Source organism: Periophthalmus magnuspinnatus, chromosome 16 (genome assembly GCF_009829125.3).
Source record: "Periophthalmus magnuspinnatus isolate fPerMag1 chromosome 16, fPerMag1.2.pri, whole genome shotgun sequence".
Classification (NCBI taxonomy): domain Eukaryota; kingdom Metazoa; phylum Chordata; class Actinopteri; order Gobiiformes; family Gobiidae; genus Periophthalmus; species Periophthalmus magnuspinnatus.
Window position 1 is genome coordinate 27,226,119 of NC_047141.1, and position 22,170 is coordinate 27,248,288.

The 22,170-nt window shown below is 40.2% G+C and overlaps 2 protein-coding genes across 2 annotated transcripts in view; one reads left to right on the forward strand and one right to left on the reverse strand.

Moving 5' to 3' along the window:
• The window catches only part of chrnb2 (cholinergic receptor, nicotinic, beta 2), a 29,884-nt gene extending 11,059 nt beyond the window's left edge, over positions 1 to 18,825 (forward strand). The window contains exons 2-6 of the mRNA XM_033981380.2: positions 2,424 to 2,569; positions 4,346 to 4,390; positions 8,751 to 8,860; positions 11,801 to 12,926; positions 16,560 to 18,825. Of these exons, the coding sequence (XP_033837271.1) occupies positions 2,424 to 2,569; positions 4,346 to 4,390; positions 8,751 to 8,860; positions 11,801 to 12,926; positions 16,560 to 16,712 (1,580 nt within the window). The 3' untranslated portion in view covers positions 16,713 to 18,825. The remainder of the gene's footprint in view (positions 1 to 2,423; positions 2,570 to 4,345; positions 4,391 to 8,750; positions 8,861 to 11,800; positions 12,927 to 16,559) is intronic.
• A 419-nt stretch (positions 18,826 to 19,244) lies between these two features.
• Positions 19,245 to 21,134, reverse strand: s100t (S100 calcium binding protein T). Its single transcript, XM_033981103.2, has 3 exons — positions 20,770 to 21,134; positions 20,003 to 20,165; positions 19,245 to 19,739 (listed from the first exon to the last, which is right to left on the reverse strand). The coding sequence occupies exons 1-3, from the start codon at positions 20,883 to 20,885 to the stop codon at positions 19,575 to 19,577; spliced, it is 444 nt and encodes a 147-aa protein (XP_033836994.2). The 5' UTR covers positions 20,886 to 21,134; the 3' UTR covers positions 19,245 to 19,574.
• Positions 21,135 to 22,170: the final 1,036 nt, after the last annotated feature.

Sequence of the window (22,170 nt, forward strand, 5' to 3'; positions counted from 1 at the left end):
TTAGATTGTTTATGTTTGTATGTGTTTTGTTAGTTATTTATTTAGTTAATTTTATGTTGGAGTGTCCATTGAGATGTTTAACGCCACCAGGCTCGATAACACGTCAGATCTGTAGACATGCAAGCCTCTCTTGTAGCTGTAGAAATGTCAATAAGCTTAAAAGTCACACTGTGGGACATTCCTGGAAATGAAATAACATCTCCATGGAGGCAAGACAGAGATAGAGAGAGAGAAATACAAGGAAAATAACCCAAAGCTACAGGGATGAGCTTAGCAAAGGCACAGAGACGTAATAGAGACTGAAAGGATGGCACTGATTTTCATGTTCAACAATTGTGGATTCTCTGTTTGGATGTTTATTTCAAATTGTGTCTTGACGTAAAAACTAATGTCAATGTCTCCTACAAAACATAACCAGCCTGGATATTGTCACTGAATTGGACCCGTAATGTTGTCACGACTAAGATAAGAGCTCGATTTTGATACTAAAGAATAGACTCCATACTTAAAACCAATTCCAATACCACGGTCATGATAACACTCTTTATTTAGACAATAGAAGTCATTTTCAGCAATAAATGGTAGTACTTTCTTTTATATTCCCATGTGGCCTGTGGTCCATGGACGTGTACTAGTCTACGCCTCTTATATTTGCTCTGATACGGCTCAAAATCGTTCTGAAACTGTACAGGAAAGGTTCAGATCTGTCCTGTGAATGTGACTTTTAGACTATTGACACCTGCTCAAATGAGGATCTAGTTTCGATTCTAGCTTTAGTATCGATTAAGTCTGATTTTCTGATACTTTTGACAAACCTGAATGTAACCTATAAAACATAAACTAAAAATACTGTCACTGCCAAACCCAAGATCTTAAGAGTCACGATCTCAAAGCTTCACAAGTTCATGATGAAGAGCACTCACTTCTTTTGTGCTATTCACACTTAAGTGATGACAACACATTAGCACCGGGTTAGCAGCTAGCAGCCCCTGTTTATGCTCCGCTAAAGGCGCAACAGCAGAAAATATGCCAAAGAAAAACAGCAGATGCTTCGTACAGCTCCAAGATAAAGGAGGAGCTCTGTACTTACTGGAAGCATCGCTCTGCAGATGTGTGTGATAGAACAACAGAGTCTGACAGAGAGATGACAGAAAGAGGGAGGAGGACGGTGCAGAGAGAGAAAAGAGAGAGAAGGAGGGAGAGAGAAAGACAGAGAGAGAAGAGAGAGAAGGATGGGGAGAGAGAGAGAGAAGGAGGGAGGGAGGGAGCGAGAGAAAAGAGTGAGAGAGATGGAGGGAGAGAGAAAGACAGAGAGAGAAGGATGGGGGGAAGAGAGGAAAGAGTGAGAGGGAAGGAGGGACAGAGAGAGGGGAGAGAGAGAAAGACAGAGAGAGCGAGGAGGAGCGATAGAGAGACAGAGAGAAAAGAGTGAGAGAAGGAGGGACAGAGAGGGAGGAGGAGGAGCAATAGAGAAAGAGAGAAAAGAGTGAGAGGGAAGGAGGGACAGAGAGGGGGAGAGAGAGAGAAATACAAAGAGAGGGAGGAGGAGCAATAGAGAGAGAGAGAAAAGAGTGAGAGAGGGGAGAGAGAGAGAAAGACAGAAAGAGGAAGGAGGAGCAAGAGAGAGAGAGAAAAGAGTGAGAGAAGTAGAGAGAGAGAAGAGAGAAGGATGGGGAGAGAGAGAAGAAAGAGGAGAGAGGTACAAAGGCATAGAGAGAAGAGATAGAAGGAGGGAGAGACAGAGAAAGGAGTGAGAGAGAAGGAGGGACAGAGAGAGGGGAGAGAGAGAAAGAGAGAAAGACAGAGAGAGAATAGAGAGAGAGAAGGAGGGCGAGAGAAAGACAGAGAGAGGAGAGAGAGAGAAAAGGAGAGAGAAGGGAGATAGAGAGAAAGACAGAGAGAGACACAGAGAGAGAGAGAAAGAGAGGAGGAAAGATAAAGAGAGAGACAGAGGCAGAGGGAGAGAGATACAAGGAAAATAACCCAAAGCTACAGAGATGAGCTTAGCAAAGACACAGAGACGCATTGGATATAGACTGAAAGAAAAGCATTGGTAACATTCAAACATGTGACTCACAAACACAATGAAATGACGTCCTGTATGAAAAGTGCATCTGTGACACGGTGCAGGGACTGGGCCGCTCTGCGTTTAATGTTTTTGTTTAAATTGTCAACTGTGGTACTCATTTTTCATCATTTTGAAACCCATGGATATGAAAAAAATATATCGCACACTCAATTTGATCAATCACAATTTCTGATTTTATTTTTTCTAACAAATGCAATTTTACCTGAACTCAAACAAACCACATGCTTTTACTGACAGAGGATGATGATGATGATGAGGATTGAGTCTCATTTGAACATAAGCTCTTGTACATTTGTGTGTTCGTGCTATAATCATGTCGTTCCTCTGGTTACAGGGGGCCTAGGTGCAGACACAGAGGAGCGGTTAGTGGAACACCTTCTAAACCCCGCCCACTACAACAAACTCATCCGTCCCGCCACAAACGGCTCTGAACTGGTCACCGTGCAGCTCATGGTGTCGCTGGCCCAACTCATCAGTGTGGTAAGAGCCCCAGGGAGACGGGAGGGGCCCATACGGAGTTTTTCAACCAATATATTAAATCATTTGTCTTTCTGTTGTGGCCGATAACTGATGTTTGCCATTGTGGATATCAGTATGTAACTTTTTAACCAAAGCTAGTGTGTTCCTACAGTGAGACAGCTTGCATTTCCACAAACCTGACTCTGACCTGGCCTGGAGGAGAGCCTTCTCGTGCCTGTTTCCATGGAAATATTGTTCATATGGCTATAATATTCCACAGTTTCAAATGTATCTACAAAGAGAATGTTCTGAAGTATGGTTTTCACTTTCTATTAATTTATTCTCAGATTATGTTGTATTTTCAGACAATAGTTAATAGTTTTTTATTATTTCATTGTAGCATCATCAAATCAGCATCCCTTTTAAACTCCCATATCCACAAAATGTCGACAGTTGTTCTTGTTCTTGTATCGAGCAACACAGAAAAACAGATGACAAATCAATATGTAAATGGAGCCCTCCAGGATCCACTGATGTATCTCAGGTGGAAAAAACTAAACAAGTCCAATAACAGTGATTTACTCCAGAGGAAAAGCCCGACTTATCTCTCTATACTGACAGGAACTCAGGCATATTTGGATAAAGCGACAGTATGTAACTTTCAGGAGGTGGCGTGTCATCTGAATGATTCCATGGAAATAGAAAGTTAAAACAGTATTTCAGAACATTCTCCATTTAAATAGAGACATTTGATGCCAGACTGTGGAATATTATAGATAAAGAAACAACATTTACACAGAAACAAATACAGAGAGAGAGAAGAGAGAGAGAGAAAGAACAAGAGAGGAGTGGAAGAGAAAGAGTGAGAAGAGAAAGAGAGAGAGAAAGAAGAGAGGGAGACGAGAGAGAAGAAAGAGAAAGACAGAGAGAGAGAGAGAAATAAAGAGAGAGACAGAGAGAAAGGAGAGACAGAGATAGAGAAGGAACAAGAGAGGGTGAAAGAGAGAGGAGAGAGACAAGAGAAAGAAGAGAGAGAAAGAGAGAAACAAAAAGAGAGACAGAGGGTGATAGAGAAAGACAGAGAAAGAGAAACAAAGAGAGAGACAGAGAGAAAGGAGAGACAGAGAGAGAGAAAGACAGAGAAAGAGTAAGAACAAGAGAGAGGGAAAAGAGAAAGTATGAGAAGAGAGACAGAGAGAAAGAAAAGAGAGAAAGACACAGAGAGAGAAACAAAGAGAGAGACAGAGAAAGGAGAAACAGAGAGAGAGACAGAATGAGAAGAGAGACAGAGAGAAAGAAGAGAGAGAAAGACAGAGAGAGAGAAACAAAGAGAGAGACAGAGAGAAAGGAGAGACAGAGAGAGAGAAAGAAAGAGATAGAGACAGAGAAAGAAAGAGAGGGAGAGAATATTATAGCCAAAGAAACATTTCCACAGAAACAAGTAGGCCCTCCTCCAGGACAAATAAGAGTCAGGTTTGTGGAGATGCAAGCCCACTCCCACAGTAAAGATGCGTGTTTTTCAGTGCAATAAAAATAATCAAAACGAAAAGAATGCATGCTTTTATTTGAGTCTATTTTTGGTAATAAAGTTACGTACTGGGGCATTAGAGATGCTGTCCAAATCTATTTAATTATACAGCTCATTTTATAAACAGTGCTGCACATCTCTATTCACTTCAACCAGTCATTTTTAATAAGAAAATTAAAACAATAATGCCACATAAGGATCACATTAAATAATCATTAAAACAACAATAATCTAATGTTTGTTTCTAACCTAAAACGTTTCTTTTTCAGCACGAGCGCGAGCAGGTGATGACCACCAACGTCTGGCTCACGCAGGTAAGAAGCTTTCCACGCTCCACTGCATCAAACATCCTAAATCTGAGCCACCTTCCCTCTGCGTAAATCTGCACTCCTCAAATGGACTCATACGTCTTTTATATTTGGCTCAGTCTAATCCTGCCGCTGTGACGGGGAGAGGCTGCACTCAAACCACCGCACAATACATGCATTCGAGAAGCGGCGGCAGTATGACAAGTGGGGCTCTGGAGTTTTATATCGTGCTTTATCAAATCAGTGACAGTATGGGAGCATGCGGACGTGACGAACTGCACCGGAAAAGTTAAAATAATGATAAAACTTCAATTTGTTCTGAGTCAGACAACCACCAGAGACCTTCAAGCAGATCACATTGGTCTGGAGTTATCTAACAGCGAAATGAAAACTGTGGGGTAATAGAAAGTCAGTGCACATGAATGTTTATATAGTGCAATTGTATCAGGGTGCATCAGTTTTACAGTCCTTTTCTAGTTGGTTTTACTGCAAGTGTGTTTATGTCGTAACGTCTGACAGGAGGGACCAAAAAGACAGAACTTGGGGAAAGGTTTAACACTGTTTATTTACAAAAGTGCAAGTGCAAAAATGACGGTAGATCATGGTCCAGGGACAGAGCGTGAGTAGCAGAGACGGAGACGGGACGAACGGTGCCGGTAGAGAAGAGCAAAGTCGGAGGCGGGAGAGCTGAGCGGGTCCAGGGAGTGGGATCTGGTGAGGAGCAAAAGTGTTCAGTTTAGCAGAGTCAAAAAGCAACAAAAAAACATGAGTGGAGCCAATCAGGGAGTCCCACAGAGATACGTGGATGTCCTGGCTCTTCTTACCTTGCAGATTAGCTCCAGGTGTGCACGGGAGGAGCTGAGATCTCCATCCCAGCTCCAGGCTCAGACACAGAAGCGAGGGGAAAAAGACCAAAAAAAGACAGGACAGACAGGGATCGTGACAGTTTATTGCTTAAAAATACCTTGAAAACCTCACAAATCTGACTTCAACTTGGTCTCAGTAGCGTCACCTGCTTGTCTCGATGCAGATAGATATGTTTATCGCCTCACTGTGCAACATTTGAGGCAAAATAATAAGCATCTTTAAATTGACATATAAAGATATAGTCTAAACATACTTGTATATTATGTAACTCTCCTGTGCTCATATGAAATGGGTTAAATGGGTTTCTAAGCGTTTTGTTCTTATATACTTGGAGTACGAATACTTCATTATTGTTCTGCTAATATCACTGTACACTTTTGATCCACTGTAATCTCATTTACAGTAATACAATCATAATTTTGTACTACCATGAGCTCACCTTGCAGTAATCCGGTTTGTGCCATTGACCAAACGCTGACCCTGTTCTACATGAATGCCGCTGTAAGCACACAGCTGAGGTCTATAGCAAGCTACTATTGCGAAAACCTAATTAAAACCAACTGTAAAATAACAGATTTTTTTTTATTTTTAGTTTTATTCTATGTAGGCTGTGCATCACATCGAATCAGAGACGTACTGTTTATTTGCTTTGGACATAAATTGCGGCGTAGGTCTTGCGGTCTGACATCAAGTTTAAGCACAGTGCTGTAACGCAGAGCCATATTTATGATAAGGTTGTTTATATTTGATGTATATTATTGAGCGTTCACACCGTTTTGCACCTGAGCTCAGTTGAATTTATGACATGTAAGCTCGCACAGAGAGCCGATCAGCGGGCTATAGATATATGGATGTCTGCGTGAAGGGGGATCCAAGGACACTAGCCATAATAGACACAATGCATCATGGTTACGACATAGGGGCTAGTGTAAAGATAACGCCTCCAGTGTGGTGGCTACTGCTTCTGCTCAAGAGAGAGGGAGGGGAAGGGGTATTCATTGCATTGTGGTAACTCAAATCTGTACTTACAGCTTTATGGGGACATTTTGCTTTGTGGGTATCTATGCAAATCTTTCAATATTCCAAAAAAATTAAGACTAGAACCAATAAAAAATGAGGGGTGAGTGCGTGGAACAACCTGGATGATAAATTAAAAAGCTCCTACACAATAGAAGCATTTAAAAAGAGGTATAAAACATTACTTTTTGAAAATTACAGGACTCAGGAATGATTCATGTGAACTGTCATGGTTTCGTAGTTTTTTCTTTTGTTTACATATTTAGTCATATGTTGTTGAACTGATGCTGCTTTTCTTTGAATTCTTGTGTTATTATTAAAAAGGGTTAGGCAATATTTAAGTATTCGGTCATGATATAAATGTTATGTACAACCTTATACAAGTTGAATAATGTTTGATTTGAATGTAATGACCGAATAAATAAATACAAATATTAATGGTCCTATATCACACAAAAAATTATTCTTGTGAGGTTTAAGTCCTGTTATAATCTTGTTACCTCCTCAAAAACAGACCTGGAGTTGTGTTTTGTTTCATTCACACATGTTTGAGTAATCCTTTATTATTAGTCTGTTTACATCTCCAAAGCCCAAAATGCTCTGTTCCACCTTGTGATGTCATGTTGTGGTAGTTTTCAAGTAAACAGCGACCTTTGACCTTCAGTTCAGTAGAGATCTGCAATTCCAGGACTGAAATGATCCAAATTAATCTACTGAAGATGTATGGAGTTTAAAAACACAGTGGAGCACTTCCTGTATTACCACATGATGACATCACAAGGTGGAACAGAGTGTTTTCTGGTTGAATTTATGCAGGGTTTGTGTGTTAAACATGTGCGGATGAAACAAAACACAACTCTAGATATGTTTGTGATGAGGAAACAACATTATAACATCAGAAAATGGCATAATGTGGGGTCTTTAAATAAACAGAGAGGCAAAACTGACACAGATTTATTATTTGAACTTTTCTGACCTGTCTTAGTTCAAGTATTAGAGACATTATCTAAAAACAACCATTGCAGTATCGTGATAATTGTATATCTTTCATTGTTTAAAGTTGGGATATGGACTCATTTATCACATTTAGGGTGAGGTTACGGTTATGAAAGTAGTAATTATGGATAACATCAGGATCAGTCTGTAAATGAACGTAAGTGAGTGTAATAATGTCCCCACAAAGCACGGAAATCCAACCGGCCTGTCACTGTCGTAGCGTTAATGATAATCCCAGTGTCTCTAAAGGTCACACAAAGACTGTATCTGGGTAAGAAACTCTGGGATGGTGACTCTGTAGTAGATTTCATCAGTGTGATTGGTGCATATATTTAGAAGCACATTCGGGGTCAGGGTGTAGATGAGTACTCGTGTGTCTTTGTTCAGCTTAAAAGAGAAAAAGGATGTTTTTAAAAGCACAGATGAAAGAAATAGGTTGTGTTCAAGTGATCATATTGTTCTATTGATAGTTTGAATAGAGGTGGAACAGAAGATAGAACAGTTTTGAATGCACAGTGTCAAATACAAGTATGATTATTAATTGCTAGGCTGCTAGGCATATCTGTGGTTTTGTTACTTAATTAAAAATATAGATACCAGAGCAAAAAAATCTACTTAAATAAAAGTATAACTATATTTAAAAATGTACTTAAAGAGTAAAAAGTAAAGGTATTTCGAGAAGTAATGAGAGTAATTGAAAGTAAAGCTTCAAATGGTGCTTTTGATAAACATTTGAGCTGTATTTTGTCCAACAGAAACAATTTTTTCTTTATTTTTGTATATTTTTGTATCCTTAAATTATGAATGTGTTAAAACTAAACCCCTCTCACACGATAATAAAAAATACTTTTGCTTTCAGTCCTGTTCAAAAATGTAGCGAGTAGAAAGTACAGATACCTGCTCTCAAATCTAGTGAAGTAAAAGTAAAAAGTATTCACATTAAAATACCTAAAATGTTTACTTAATTACAGTACTTTACTACTTTTACTTACTTATTGTTACATTCCATCACTGAAGCATATACACAGGAAATAAAACCAGCTCAAATGTTTAATGTCTTCTCTGTTGAGTGATTTTCTTTTTTGTTTTTTTTACAATGATGTCAAAACAAAATATTAATCAGTCATCACCAAATTAAACTGTTTATTAACGAGAATTTTCAGGCCTTGTTAATATTTTTTCCACCCATTGTAGCTGTAGTCGCTGTAATAAAAGAAGTTCAGTCGGGTTCATAAACTGGGATACATACTAAGGGGTCTGTTGGCTTTAGTCCTGCTTTTGTTACTTTGCACAAATGAGTTTTACTTCCCCAGAGACGTCCAACAAAGACGTCTTCCACTTACATTACCTTTATATTATCAGTGGTTCATTTGTTTGATGTACAGCAGTGAGAAAAAGCAACTATACACACACTGATTGATGCTGTAAAGTAATATCATTGGTTCTTGTGAGAGTAAAAAGGACTGATCCCTTCTTTCTTTGACAGGAGTGGCAGGACTATCGTTTGACCTGGGTTCCGGAGGAGTTTGACGGGATGCTGAAGGTTCGACTTCCGTCCAAACACATCTGGCTCCCGGACGTGGTTCTGTACAACAAGTGAGTCACACGTCTGCTCCACACACAGGAGTGACAGGGCTCAGCTCTGCCCACACTCTGCTGTCAAACGCACCTGGATACTCACACGTGTGCTGTACAATGTGCCATCCAATGTGAGATGTTTACTGTATAGGTGCAAGCATAATCCAAATTTGAATGTAAATAAGCATAAACATTCAAAAATCAATCTAAAAACAACAGCAAAACATTCAGTAATATTTATTTGAATAGTTTATTTAGTCATTTGACCTCATTTGACGCACAGTTATCAATTAAAAACATAAAATACAGCGTTTTTTTGTAGCATTTTGAAGTAATTTGGCAACCCCCAGCTCAGTGTGAACCATTTTTAACAAACTGTGGTCTAAAATATCCAACAGACTTTTGCATTTTGTTAAATAAATAAGAGAATCTATGTATTTCTTTTAAAATCGGGGCACAGCTTTTTGTTTACTATGACTCCAGGGAAGGCCTAAATAAACAAAGTACAAAAATCACATCTATACTAAAAATACTCTTGACTCATCTTGATTTAGTGTTGAAATGACCTAAAAATGCATTTGGTGAGACGTGAGAATGGAAACTGTGTGTCAGGCTGGTCTATGTAAATCAGAGAGGAGTGATCTGTCTGGCCTTCTCCTCTTTCTCTTCCTGCTCCGGAGCAGCTCTGATCTCTGACCCTCTCACCCAGGATTAAATGATCCTTTTAGGGCCATAGTCAGGTCACTGTGTCCCCTGTGGCAAGGCCGAGTTGTCATTGCCAACACAAACCAGGCACAGAACTAAAAATAAACTGTTATATTTTTAAACCATTGATGTCCTCATTAGTGTTTAATAATTTGAGATTTTTAACCTGACCCTGTTTATTAGCTGTTGTTTTGTTTGTTTAACTGTCGTAAAATGAAGCAAATTTTGGGTAATCTACAATATGTCTATACTGTATCTACTGTATAACTATTGAAAATTATTATTATCATACGCTATATGTAGAAGGTTTATGGTCCACTTGGATCATTCAAACCTTCAGAGTAAAAATAACTTAAATAGTGTAGTGCCTATTCAGTTTGATCAAATAACTCATTTTAATGCTGGTTTTCTATTAAATATTTCATTGGTTTTTTTTGTAATAATCATTAGACAAAATGTATTCCATGTTGGCGTACAGGACAAAGGGTTTATCCACTTAAGGGTTGAATATTGACAACATTCTCAATATTTTTATGGATGATTATATTGATTATAATACATCTAAAATGCTCTCATGGCTGATTAACACTTTATACCCTTAAGCGTAATATCACACATCAAGCTAGATTTATTTTTACCCTGCTCTTTCTTAATATCAGCTTATTTGTTTTAATAGATTCTTTTTTCAGACCAAGGTTTAGTTTGTTTTCATACCTGACAGTTTGGACTTTTCAATAGCACTCTTCCTCAAAGTGGTCATGTGATGTTGCTGTGATGAGTCTGATCAGCTGATTTAAACAGGTTTTGGCGCTGTCTTCCGAGTGGTGGAGGCAGGACGACAGCGCCATCTGCATTCCAACTTCTTCAGGTGTGTGGGAGTAAAATAGCCCCCTCGTCCCGGTTTAAAGTCCCATGGGTACCTTTCCATATTTTGATTGCCTCCTTAATCCAGCAGTGATGTTTGTCATCCTGTATCACTATGATGTTTTAATTTCATACACCTGGGATACTGTTGGGCTGTAGATGGCGCTGTCGTCCTGCCTGCACCTGTAGGAAAAGAGTGAAAAAACCTGTTTAAATCAGCTGACTGGACATATCACAGCAACATCACGTGACCACTTTGAGGAAAACTGCTTGTGAGCAGTTGAAACTTTCAGGTATTAAAAACAAACTAAACCTTGGTCTGAAAAATTGTATAAATTGACAGAAGACCGGTTGAACGTCATTGGACAATTTGTTTATTTGGCATAACTCTAAAACACCCATCATAATATTGTACCACATTTTTGATCTATTTCTCACTTATTACTTATCCCAGAATGATTAAATTATTATAATGTACCATGACCTTAATACTGTGTGTGGTTTCTGCCCACACATAACCTTGGCCTGATAAACCAACAGACTTTCTCCATGTATTCCATATAAAAGGTCGCTTGACTGGCCTGGCACACACACCCTAAGTGTATCCCTGCTCCTGGACCAGAGGCAGTGTTTTATATGGACCTGAGACATATGTGCGTTCTCTGGGGAGCAGCATCCCTTTAACAGCAGCAGAGTGTTTGTGTGTCCTGGAGCCCTGTTGCATAATAAGACGCGTCATGCTCCATATTTATGAAGCTCTGGGCAAACATACAGTGAATGCACTTGTTTGTGGGCTAAATCTGGACCGTTTTACTAATGTTTGACGATGAACTGCAAAATGTCCTCATGAGTGAAAATGGCTTAAGGTTATGTTGGGCTCACATAGCATTGTAACAGTATATAATTCCTACTTTAAAAATAAAATGAGGAAAAGTTGATATTGTAAGGTAAAATTCACTGTTTAACTGACAGATTGCACATTTGCTGACCTGGTTTATGGTTAATATGTATAATTATTGGTCCTACCCACACAAAATGTCACAATTTATGGAGCCAATCCCTAACAAATAATAAGATTTAACAATTGTGGATCATATATTTGGATAGGTGCTTTATAAGTCAATCATCAACTTGAAAATGCCAATTATTTTGCCTGCAATTTTCCACAATATGGTATAAACTTTAATGCCAAAAAATACCTGCTTATCTCCTTGGAGAAGCTAAGTTTTATGTGAAATATTTCAGACAAAACAACATCATATCCAGGGACAAAAGGTTTTTATATCCTCCACTTAAAAACCTTGAAACATCCCTAAAATGATTCTAGGTTTTGGTCACAGTATTCAGTTGTTGTCATGTATAAGATTACTGAAACGTTTTCTCTTACAGCGCTGACGGAGTGTACGAAGTCTCTTTCTACTCCAACGCTGTGGTCTCCTACGATGGCAGCATCTTCTGGTTACCCCCGGCGATCTACAAATCCGCCTGTAAGATCGAGGTCAAACACTTCCCGTTCGACCAGCAGAACTGCACTCTACGTTTCCGATCCTGGACTTACGACCGCACCGAGATCGATCTGGTGTTACGAGCGGATGTGGCAAGCATGGACGACTTTACGCCCAGCGGGGAGTGGGACATTATTGCTCTCCCGGGACGAAGGAACGAAAACCCGGCCGACCCCACCTACGTAGACATCACCTATGACTTTATTATCAGACGTAAACCACTTTTTTACACCATCAACTTGATTATCCCGTGCGTGCTTATCACTTCTTTGGCCATTCTGGTCTTCTACTTACCCTCGGACTGCGGTGAAAAAATGACTTTGTGTATCTCCGTGCTCCTCGCCCTCACTGTGTTCCTATTGCTGATCTCCAAAATAGTCCCGCCCACCTCTCTGGACGTCCCATTGGTTGGGAAGTACTTGATGTTCACGATGGTTCTAGTCACTTTCTCCATAGTTACGAGCGTTTGTGTGTTAAACGTGCATCACCGCTCCCCCACCACACACACCATGCCCCCCTGGGTTAAGCTGGTCTTCCTAAACAAGCTCCCGGCTCTGCTCTTCATGCGTCAGCCTCGGAACAACTGCGAACGGCAGCGGCTGCGCCAAAGACGGAGAGCCCAGGAGCAGAAGGAAGGGGGGCGAGGAGGGGAGGTCGGCGGGCTCATGGTCGGGCTCGGAATGGCCAACACGGGCGGAAACGGAGGCGCCACTTCCACTGGAGTTTTCGGGAAGGAGGACAGTGACCCGTGTACGTGCTATGTGAACCGGGCGACAGTGAAACAGTTTGGAGGAGAGCTGGGAGGGGCAGGAGGATCCATGGATGGTTTGAACAGAGTGAGAGAGGGGCGGGAGGCGGGGGCGGGGAATGTGCCACGGGGTAAGCAGGCGGCGGGGGGTCCTGCGCTCACCCAGGCCCTGCTGGCTCAGGCCTGTCCCGGCTTTGAAGAGGCCGTGGAGGGGGTCCGCTTTATCGCCAACCACATGAAGAGTGAGGACGACGACCAGAGCGTGAGTATGAACTTCTGCTGTTTGAATGTGGGGTTTAGGGCTGCAGATAATGAGTATTTCAGTAGTCAACTAGTCAGTGAGCAGTGTTTTGATTAGTCGACTAGTGAAACGATTATTTACTAATTTAGTGTCGCGATAATAAATTTTGAAGCGCGATATTTTGCTCACGTAAATATAAGCGATAAATGATAATATTGAAACCAAACCATAAAGCAGAAATATCCCCCAAAAAGTATTATACATGTGCAATATTGTAAAAATATGAGCTGCAATAACTAAATAACAGAATGCAACACTTAAAGTCGTCATTTTGTATATAATGAATCACAGAGGTTCATAATTCAACTCTTAAAAGCTCCAATCTCATCACAGAACAGAAAAAGACGAAGAGAAGAAAAAAGAAAAAACCCTCAAACCCTCAAAAATGATTGCTCCATCTGTCATGCGTTGAACGATAAGTCGATATAGTTTCATTGTGACAGGTCTAAGTGTATTATTGATTGATTGATTGAGTTTTTTCTATTTGTATTTAATAGCAATGCAATCTTTATGATAAGATGTCTTTTCGCAGGTGTTTTAGAGTCTATATAGTCCAGACAATTACAGTGATCAAAATACAATTCTGATTATTTTAACAACTATTTTGATTAATTGTTGGGTTACGTCATTTGTAATCTAAACTACAGTCTAAAAATAGATTCATAATTACATTATACCAGAAGTTATGATGAACTTGCCACATTAGGCATGGTGCTCTATTAGTCACAGGCTGTTGAAAACAAAATAAGGCTCTTTGTAAAAATGCACAGATGTTATGTCAAGTCAATCTGACAAATCTGCAGCAATTATATTCCCCAAACAGTGTTGAAAATGTAAGAGGAGGAGTTTTACAAGTGATTTTACTTTAAATAATAACCCCAACAGTGAAGATAAGATAAGATAAGATAAGATATGCCTTTATTAGTCCCACAGTGGGGAAATTCCAGTATTGCACCGCAGAACAGAAGGAAAATGGTACATACATTGAATGGCCACTAAGAAGACTTTAAGATGGAGGGATGTTGTTGTGTACGTGCAAATAGTGTACCCTCCAAACAAGGAATCAATGTTTCCCCCAGGTTTATACGAGCCTTTAGTGGCACTGAATATTTTTACTGAATACAATGTTTGAGTAAATATGTCTAATTGCCTTTATATATATAAAAAAAAAAAGATCAAATAAAGTTATGTCTATGTATTCATGATAATACAACAAGTGTAAGACTAATAACTATCAGAGTTTTTTTTTTTTTATAGTCTCAGTCAATCAATAAGAAACACTGCAACGAAATATGTGTTGAATAGACCTGTCACTACAATTACTATATTGACTTATGGTTCAATATATGAAAGCTGGACAATATATTTTGGGGATCAATATTTATTGTGTGCACAATTACTTTATAAAAATGATGAGAATTTGGGTGTTTTTGTGGTTATACAACTGACTGCAAAAGGGTTGAACAAGTGACTTCTGTGGCTAAATATTGGTCCATTCTGCTGTTTATTTGTTGCAGCTCATGCCACATAATGATTTTGTGTATTTAAAAATGGTTTACTTGGATTATCTTGCATTATTATTGTTTTATCAGAGGTAGTTATTATAGTTTATCAACCTGTATCTGTGTAACAATATATTCTGCCTCAAAATGTGTTATTGTGACAGCCTTAACCTTGAAAACCATAATATTTACCAATGAGAGTCTTACATGAGCACATATGATTTATCTTTTATATGTATTGAGCGGTCTTTTCTTTGCCGCATTGGTTTTTGATGCCATTTGAAACGCATGGGGAGCTCCTGCAGGGCATAAGCCAGGAGGACAGATCTGTGACGCAATCGCAGCCCTCTGAATATTCACCAAAGACATGTAATTATAGAAGCGCGCGGTGTAGTGGCGTAGTGCATCGTGAGCTGCAGAGAGAAGAGAGAGAGAGCCTGGTGGAGGACCTCAGGAAAACACTCCTGCTCTAAAGGTCTAACTAAATTATGTAACAAATAGAACAGTCTGCAGTGGTCCAATAGAGTATAGTAGAGATGGATGATGATGGCTGATATTTGGACGTCTTAGCACATCGGATATCGGCCTTACATCTCCAGCATAGTGCGATATTTAGTTTTGGTCGATCTGCTGTCTAAAAAATACACACAAAGCTTTATATTAACACTTTAACACAAAGAGATAGCTGCACAAACATGACTACACAGCTCTTTTATGGGCGTGTGGTGAAAAGGGGATCAGGGGAGAGTTTGTAGTGAATTGAAATGACAGAATTTGGGGAAAATAATCAAAATCGGACCCATATATCGGCCCAAAATATATCGGTAGACCGGATTCTAAACGATTGACATTGGCCATGAGAAAAACCCATATCAGTCGATCTCTAGTTTATAGTTTTTATAGTCTTCCTCCTCCAATTATTCACTATAGATTAAAACAAATGGTGTAAAATGTACTAAGCGTTACTGTAAAAATATAGTCCAGGCTTGTCACGATAACAAATTTTGAAGTGCGATATATTTCTGAAGTAAATAAAGTATAGACGATAAACGATAAAAAGTGAAACAAACTGCATTAAATAAATAACAGAATGCAACACTTCCATAGTTAGTTTGTGTCTATAATGAGTCATATACTAATCAACAGCTCAAATCTAATCCGAGTACAGAAAAATAACCAACATGTTCCCACTAGTACAAAGAAAAAGTCCCCATGATAAATGTTGACCCTCCAAAAGTACTTTTCCATCCGCAATGTATAGAATGACAAGTCCATATAGTAATTATCATAACAGATCTAATATAATCTCACTACATATCATTTAATATAAGCAAAATACTACTAAACAAATATACAGAAGATCAAACATGTCAGTAGTGTGTGTAGTAGTTCTTTTTTGCAGTATAGGTACATACAAATAAATCCTACGTCTTTATGTAATCGATATTTCAATATATTTTTATTAGTCTGTGCAAGGTCATTTCATTTCCATATCCAGGCATAATAATTCTTCTTCATTTAATAATTACAATAAAAAATCTAGGTTTCTTTCACTGGTTACTCCAAAAGCTGCGTATTTAGCCAAGTGATTTCTCGTAAAAAGGCAATCACGATGATGGTAATTGGATCATTACCAAAATGTCTAGGGACGTTTATATGGGGATGGGGTAATGGTTTGTGCTCAAAATGTATTTTTAGCTTTCTACTTTGGTTTCCATGGTACTTTACTTTATCATATCCTTCAAAGGGCTCATAATTGTGAAATGCTCAGGAAAAGATAACATTACTATTGCGATACTGAGAAGGGGATTTGATTATTTTCAGATGAGCACAGTGTTTTTCCAGCGCAAAGCAGTAATAGCAAGGACAATTATAGCATTTCGAGTTTATTTACTCATAGTTTGTTACAGTGTAGCTTCTCACCTCCTTCTGCTCCGTGTGGATGGTGTTAGACCTCATCAGCGCTGTGAGGCCGCGCTAGTCTCTCCTCACGTTAAGCCTTCACCTCCATTAACCCTCCACAAAGGCAGCGAGGAGGCGGGCACGAGGTTGCGACGCTAGCTTAATCTGTTTTTCTTCCCCTCATCCACAGGTGAGCGAAGACTGGAAGTACGTCGCCATGGTGATCGACCGCCTCTTCCTGTGGATCTTCGTGTTCGTGTGCGTCTTCGGGACGTTGGGCATGTTCCTCCAACCACTTTTCCAGAACTACACAGCCAAGACCATCACCAGCACGCCAGGTTGATCGCCCCTCCCGAAACGTCCGACAAGCTAAAGGACAGCTCTTACCCCCTTCTGTCCCTTTGACACACCGGCCCGGGACAACGTAAGGCCGGTGGCAAAGACGGAGGGGGTCTGGTTGGGATTTTTGTCGTTTTTGGAACTGGGACAAAACTTGGAAACAGTAAATCACGTCCATTATACCTTTATAGTAACGTTTTTGCAAAGTTTTTTCTCGGATGAAGAAAGAATCGGAAGTCATATTCTTTACCTGCAGTTTTTGTCCAGCTGCTCTAATGGACTATCCTTCCCTTTCAGTTCTTCAGATCCCTCCTCAGGTCGACAGGAGTTAAGGAATCCCTGTTTTATTCCTTACCAAACCTATAAAACCAGCCAACTCGATCTCCCTAACATTGCTTGTATACACACATCGTTTAAGTCAAAGTTAAAATCTGCTACTCAGAAAGGGAAGGGGAGTTCACATCTTCAGATAGATTTAACTTTTTCTTCCACCATCAAATAGTTTACCATAGCATAGCCGCTTAACACACACAGAACTATTACAAATCTCATGCAGCAATTTTTTTACTCAAGGAAAGGCTGAAAAAAAACAAACTTCAAACTGAATGCGATGTTGCTCACGTATTTACTAGTGAGGCCAGGTAGCAGGTGATGAAAATAAATATATAAAATAATGATATGCATATGCAAGAATGAAGCAGGTTGTGTTATTAGCTGAAAGGATAGAGCATGCATGGGTAGCTTCCTCTTTAGACAGTTTTGCACATTCGTAGAGCAGTACAGGAGAGCACAGCTGCGATGAGGTCAGCTTAGAGGCATCATGGCTGACAGACCCTCCTACGGTTACGACGGATAAAAGAAAGTTGGGCAAATACCTGGAAATATTGTGTGTGAGAAATGCCAGTTTGCGATTTAAATGTGCTTTATTTAACTTTCCGCTACGGAGGGTCCGCTACGTCCTTGTCTTTGTGGATATTTGCCTGAAATGTTCTATAGTGTAGCATTTATTATTATTTGTTTGTATTCAACTACACCACTTTATTGCTCAAAAATACCTTGGAAAACGTGTTCTTCCTGTAAACGGGGTCACCTCCACAGATTGGACCCGTAACTCGCTGGTGTCCATGAAAATATTTAGGTTTAAGGCCGTACCGTGAAACATTCTAAGCAAAAGAACAATATTTCCATGAGGACAAGCAGGTGGCGGACCCCTCCATCCGAAAAGTTACATAGTGCACCGTTAAAAGTGTATTCTGTGTCACTTTTTCTACTGTATGTCACTTACCCTCACTCCTCTGCCTTTGTCTTTTATTCTCTTTTTAATTCTGAGTTGTTTATTTATGTCTTGCCAAGAGCGGTTTATGTATCAACGTGTGCGTAAGATACGTTTGTGGCCTATGCCCCCATTACGCATGACGCATCTCTGATTACGGATTCGACAGATCCAGGGAACATATGCGTCAGCCTCGTTATAACCTCTCTCAATCACTCTTAGGTCTTCCATGGGCAAATACATAACATTTTGTCCACTTATTCTCATCATAAACTCAATGGCTGGTTGCTTTGGTTTGTACTTTTGTCATGCTTTTCCCATTTTGTCATCGGTTATTGATAACTTAGATGGCAGCGGATGGAGTAAGTCACACTCATAAGGCAATAAAAACAAAACTTGCTGTTCAAAATCACAACTGTGGAACTATGGGAAACGCTGCAAGAGCACAATACTGTATGGACAGCACTGACTGGGGTGGAGAATATGCCCGAATTTGAATGGATGTCATGTCTGGAGAAGCCACTATGATGAATCGCTGTTTAAATCCAATGTCACTGTCACTCTGCGTGCGTCTCCCCGTCAGTTAATAGTCACGTGGCCAAGTTCATCTCGGACTAGGAGCTGTCTGGAGAACAGGATTACCCAGGGGATCCCCCAATACGCCCTGAAACAGTGTGAAAAGCCTATATAAGAGAAACTATGATACACTGCACATGGACATTAACGGACTACTTTCTCTCTATGACGTCTCCACTCGCTGTCCCTCTCCTCTTGCTCCCACATGCATTAACCCCCACCCCTTTTTTCACCTCAGATCTGCTCCTGTGCACACCGCAATCAGTCAAATAAAGGTTGTAGGTACAGACGAAGCAAACAGTGTGTTGGTGGCTATGTTTTTATACTATACAAGGAGTGGAGAAAGATATATTTCCTGTCATTCTAATAGGAACTTCCTTTTGTGTACTTAAGGTATCAGCAACTATTTTTTTTGCCTGTAATGGGTTTTTCCAAGGTCAACGTAACCTCTCACCATTGTTTTCAGCCAGGAGTGCCATAACATCACGTAAATCATTTGAAAACGTTCTTATAGTAAACTAATAACTATATTTTTCTTTACTTTTCTTAGCATTTTAATATCAAATTAGTGGACAATGGCCTGCATTGCCTCCCTCAGTGTACAGATGGTCTTGTGCTGCCCTCTGGTGGTTAGTTGGAAGCATTTCAATCCTCTACTGGTGTAAATGAAAACCAACAGACTTGTAATTTGAGTATAGATCACATTTATTCTTCCAGGGAGTACTGCATTTGAAAGTGTTACAAAAGACACAAAACAACAAGAGAGATATGCACACACGTGACAGTGACAGCACTCTCCAGGTTGTGGCGTGCAGGTGGTAAATACTACATGACGCTGGGGCACAAACCCACACACACACACGCACAGTTACAACTTGTGTGTGTGTGTTTGTGTGAGCCACAGAAGGAGTCCTCTGGTCCCCTGTCCCCCCGCTCACCACCCCCTGCTCTCCCTCACACCATCCCTCCCTGGAGCTTGTGTTTTGCAGAGTGGTGGACATGTTCCTCTGGGCCTCCTCACTTCTTCTTCTGGTCCTTTTCGTTGTATTCTAAGAAGAAGTCGTTGCAGGCCACAGTGAGAGCTCCGACCAGGATGATGAACTCGGTGAAGTCTACCTCTCCATCATTGTTGGAGTCCAGGTCTCCCATGACTTTGTCCACTGCCTCTTTGTCTTGGGCATTCTGCACAGACACATTTAACATTAGTATTAGCCTTAACATGTTATATACAGAGGGGTCAGACTGGGGGAGTAAAGAGTACTGTTTACCCAAGGCCCAGTGCAGGGAAGGGCTCTTCACAAAGTCTCTAATGGGTATTTTTCATTAGTCAACATGTAGTACAGGCCCACCAAGATAATTTGTACCTGGCTCCCAGAATTTTGTGCTACACTCTTGGTTATACGTGACATGTTATAGTGACAGTGTTGATAGTGGGTGCTCCTTACCCCTAGGTAGTTGCCCAGCTCTGTGGTGAGCAGCTCTTTGAGCTCGGCTCGGCTCAGTGTGTATTTGTCTCCTTCGTTTCCAGAGTATTTGTGGAAGGTCTGGATCATGAGCTGCATGGCGCTCTCCAGGGTGGAGGCATTCTCAAGGTTAGGCAAAGACATTCTGAGAAAGAGGAGAGAGACATTAGACAAGTGACAATGGAACAGGCATTTGCACATCCTATGGATCTTAGAACATGAACCAGCCCTGTACTGATCAGCACATGTAAATCTATAGACTAGCTATAGACTAAGGTTGGTGCATGTCCAGATTGAGCCTAATGGAAAACTGAGTGTGACTTTTAGTTAGTCTCAGTGTTTCCTCTTGGTCAGAGCCTCAGGTCTGTGCACAGATAATATAATGTAATGCTCATGTGTTTGTTGGCTCCAGAGACAGAAGCTCTGGGAGACCACATGGTCAGGGGTTGGACATGTGAGCCAGCGTCAGGTGAAACTCAAAGCAACGTGATAGTCCTAAAGTGGAGCTGCTCCGGCCGAAACAAGCGGAGAAAGCTCTAAGCACTTGTCCACCCTCCACCTCTGAACTGTGAGAACTCCTCAACTGTCACTCACATTTAACACTCTCATTCTTCTGGATGATGTTTACAGAGACAGTAGAAGTGTCAGCCACTGTACATTCATCCAGTGGTAATACTTTTTCAAAAGCCTGCACTAGTATTTTTGGAAGAATCTGAAAAAGCCACACATTTTACACAAAGTCCTCTTACCTGAGTGAAGGGTGAGTGCTGGCTTTGCGGTCAAAACTGCAGAGAAAGAGAGGAAAGGCAACTGATGCTGGTCCAGAACTGGGACATGTCTTAAATACCCCCTTCACTCCTCCCATCCCACCTGAACCGCCTCCTCACACCTGCTGCCCCCCCTCTCCCCCTTCACTGTGTCTTCATCCACAACTTCTCTGCTTACACACCAGACACCTGCTATCTGTGCTGGGATCCTGCTGTTGTCCTGCAGGGATGACATAATGGTCAAAACGTTATCGCCGCTGAAAATACAGAGGGGGGCATTAAGTAAATTGGAAAAACCCATAATCTGTCCGAAACTGAACTCTAAATGGTCTGGAGACACTCGGGTGACAGGACAGACAGCAGTAAAGACAAAGAGCACTGTCCACACACAGTCACAGACTTCATAGTTACCATGAAAACAAATATTCAAGTAGATCCAGACAAATTTAAGTTTAGAATGATATTTTAGTACTGGGCAGACAATATAGCGTCACTGGTATTTTACTCTAAAATAAACTGGTTAACAAATACAAAATAATAATAATAAAAAAGAAAACTGATATCAAATCTACAAACAAAAATCAACCTTCTCGTTTTTTTTTGTTTTTTTTTTCACTTGGATGCAGGTAAAAGTTGTGCAGCAAAAAGTTGTTTTCATGCAAGAATCATAGTATTAATTCCACTAGATAAGATACACAATCACACACAAAAACTTACATTTGAACATAATTTTATTGCCTCACCATGATTCATTCTGTTTATTGATGCAGGATATGTGCCATTTGAACTACTGCACTGGTTATTACACTGAAAGAGTTATATTTAAGTGGGATTTCTTGTTTATTATTGAAGGCGTAAGGTGCCATGTCAGCTGCAGGGGATTTTGGAAGAAGAAACCTTTTTGACACTGTAGCTGAATAACGGTGGAGGATAGACACACCACACCTGGCAACCCCGTGAAGGAAATCCCAAACAGAGACATAGTAACGCCGGTCTATGCACTCCACATGTTTTAATACTTCCTGGTTTGTAGAAGGATATTTATTTTTATTTAATTGAGCAAAAATCAAGGTAAGATTACTGGATTCCACTGTAAAACACATGTTCGGCAAAGTTACGTGGCCAAAGCAAGAGGTCAGGTAACATTCTAAAGAGCCAATAGTTTAATATAAGCTGGAGGGGAGTATTTCAAGATAGAATTAGCTTGTTTTTGAAAGTCCCAAATACAGATGTTTTTTCATGGTGTGTATTTATATTCCTGTAATCACTGGGCCTATCCTCAAAGAAACCACACAAAGTTCATATAAAAAAGTGATGACAATATTCAAACACACAGCCACAATTGTTGTCAGCTCAAAAGACTTTACCACACAAAATTAACAT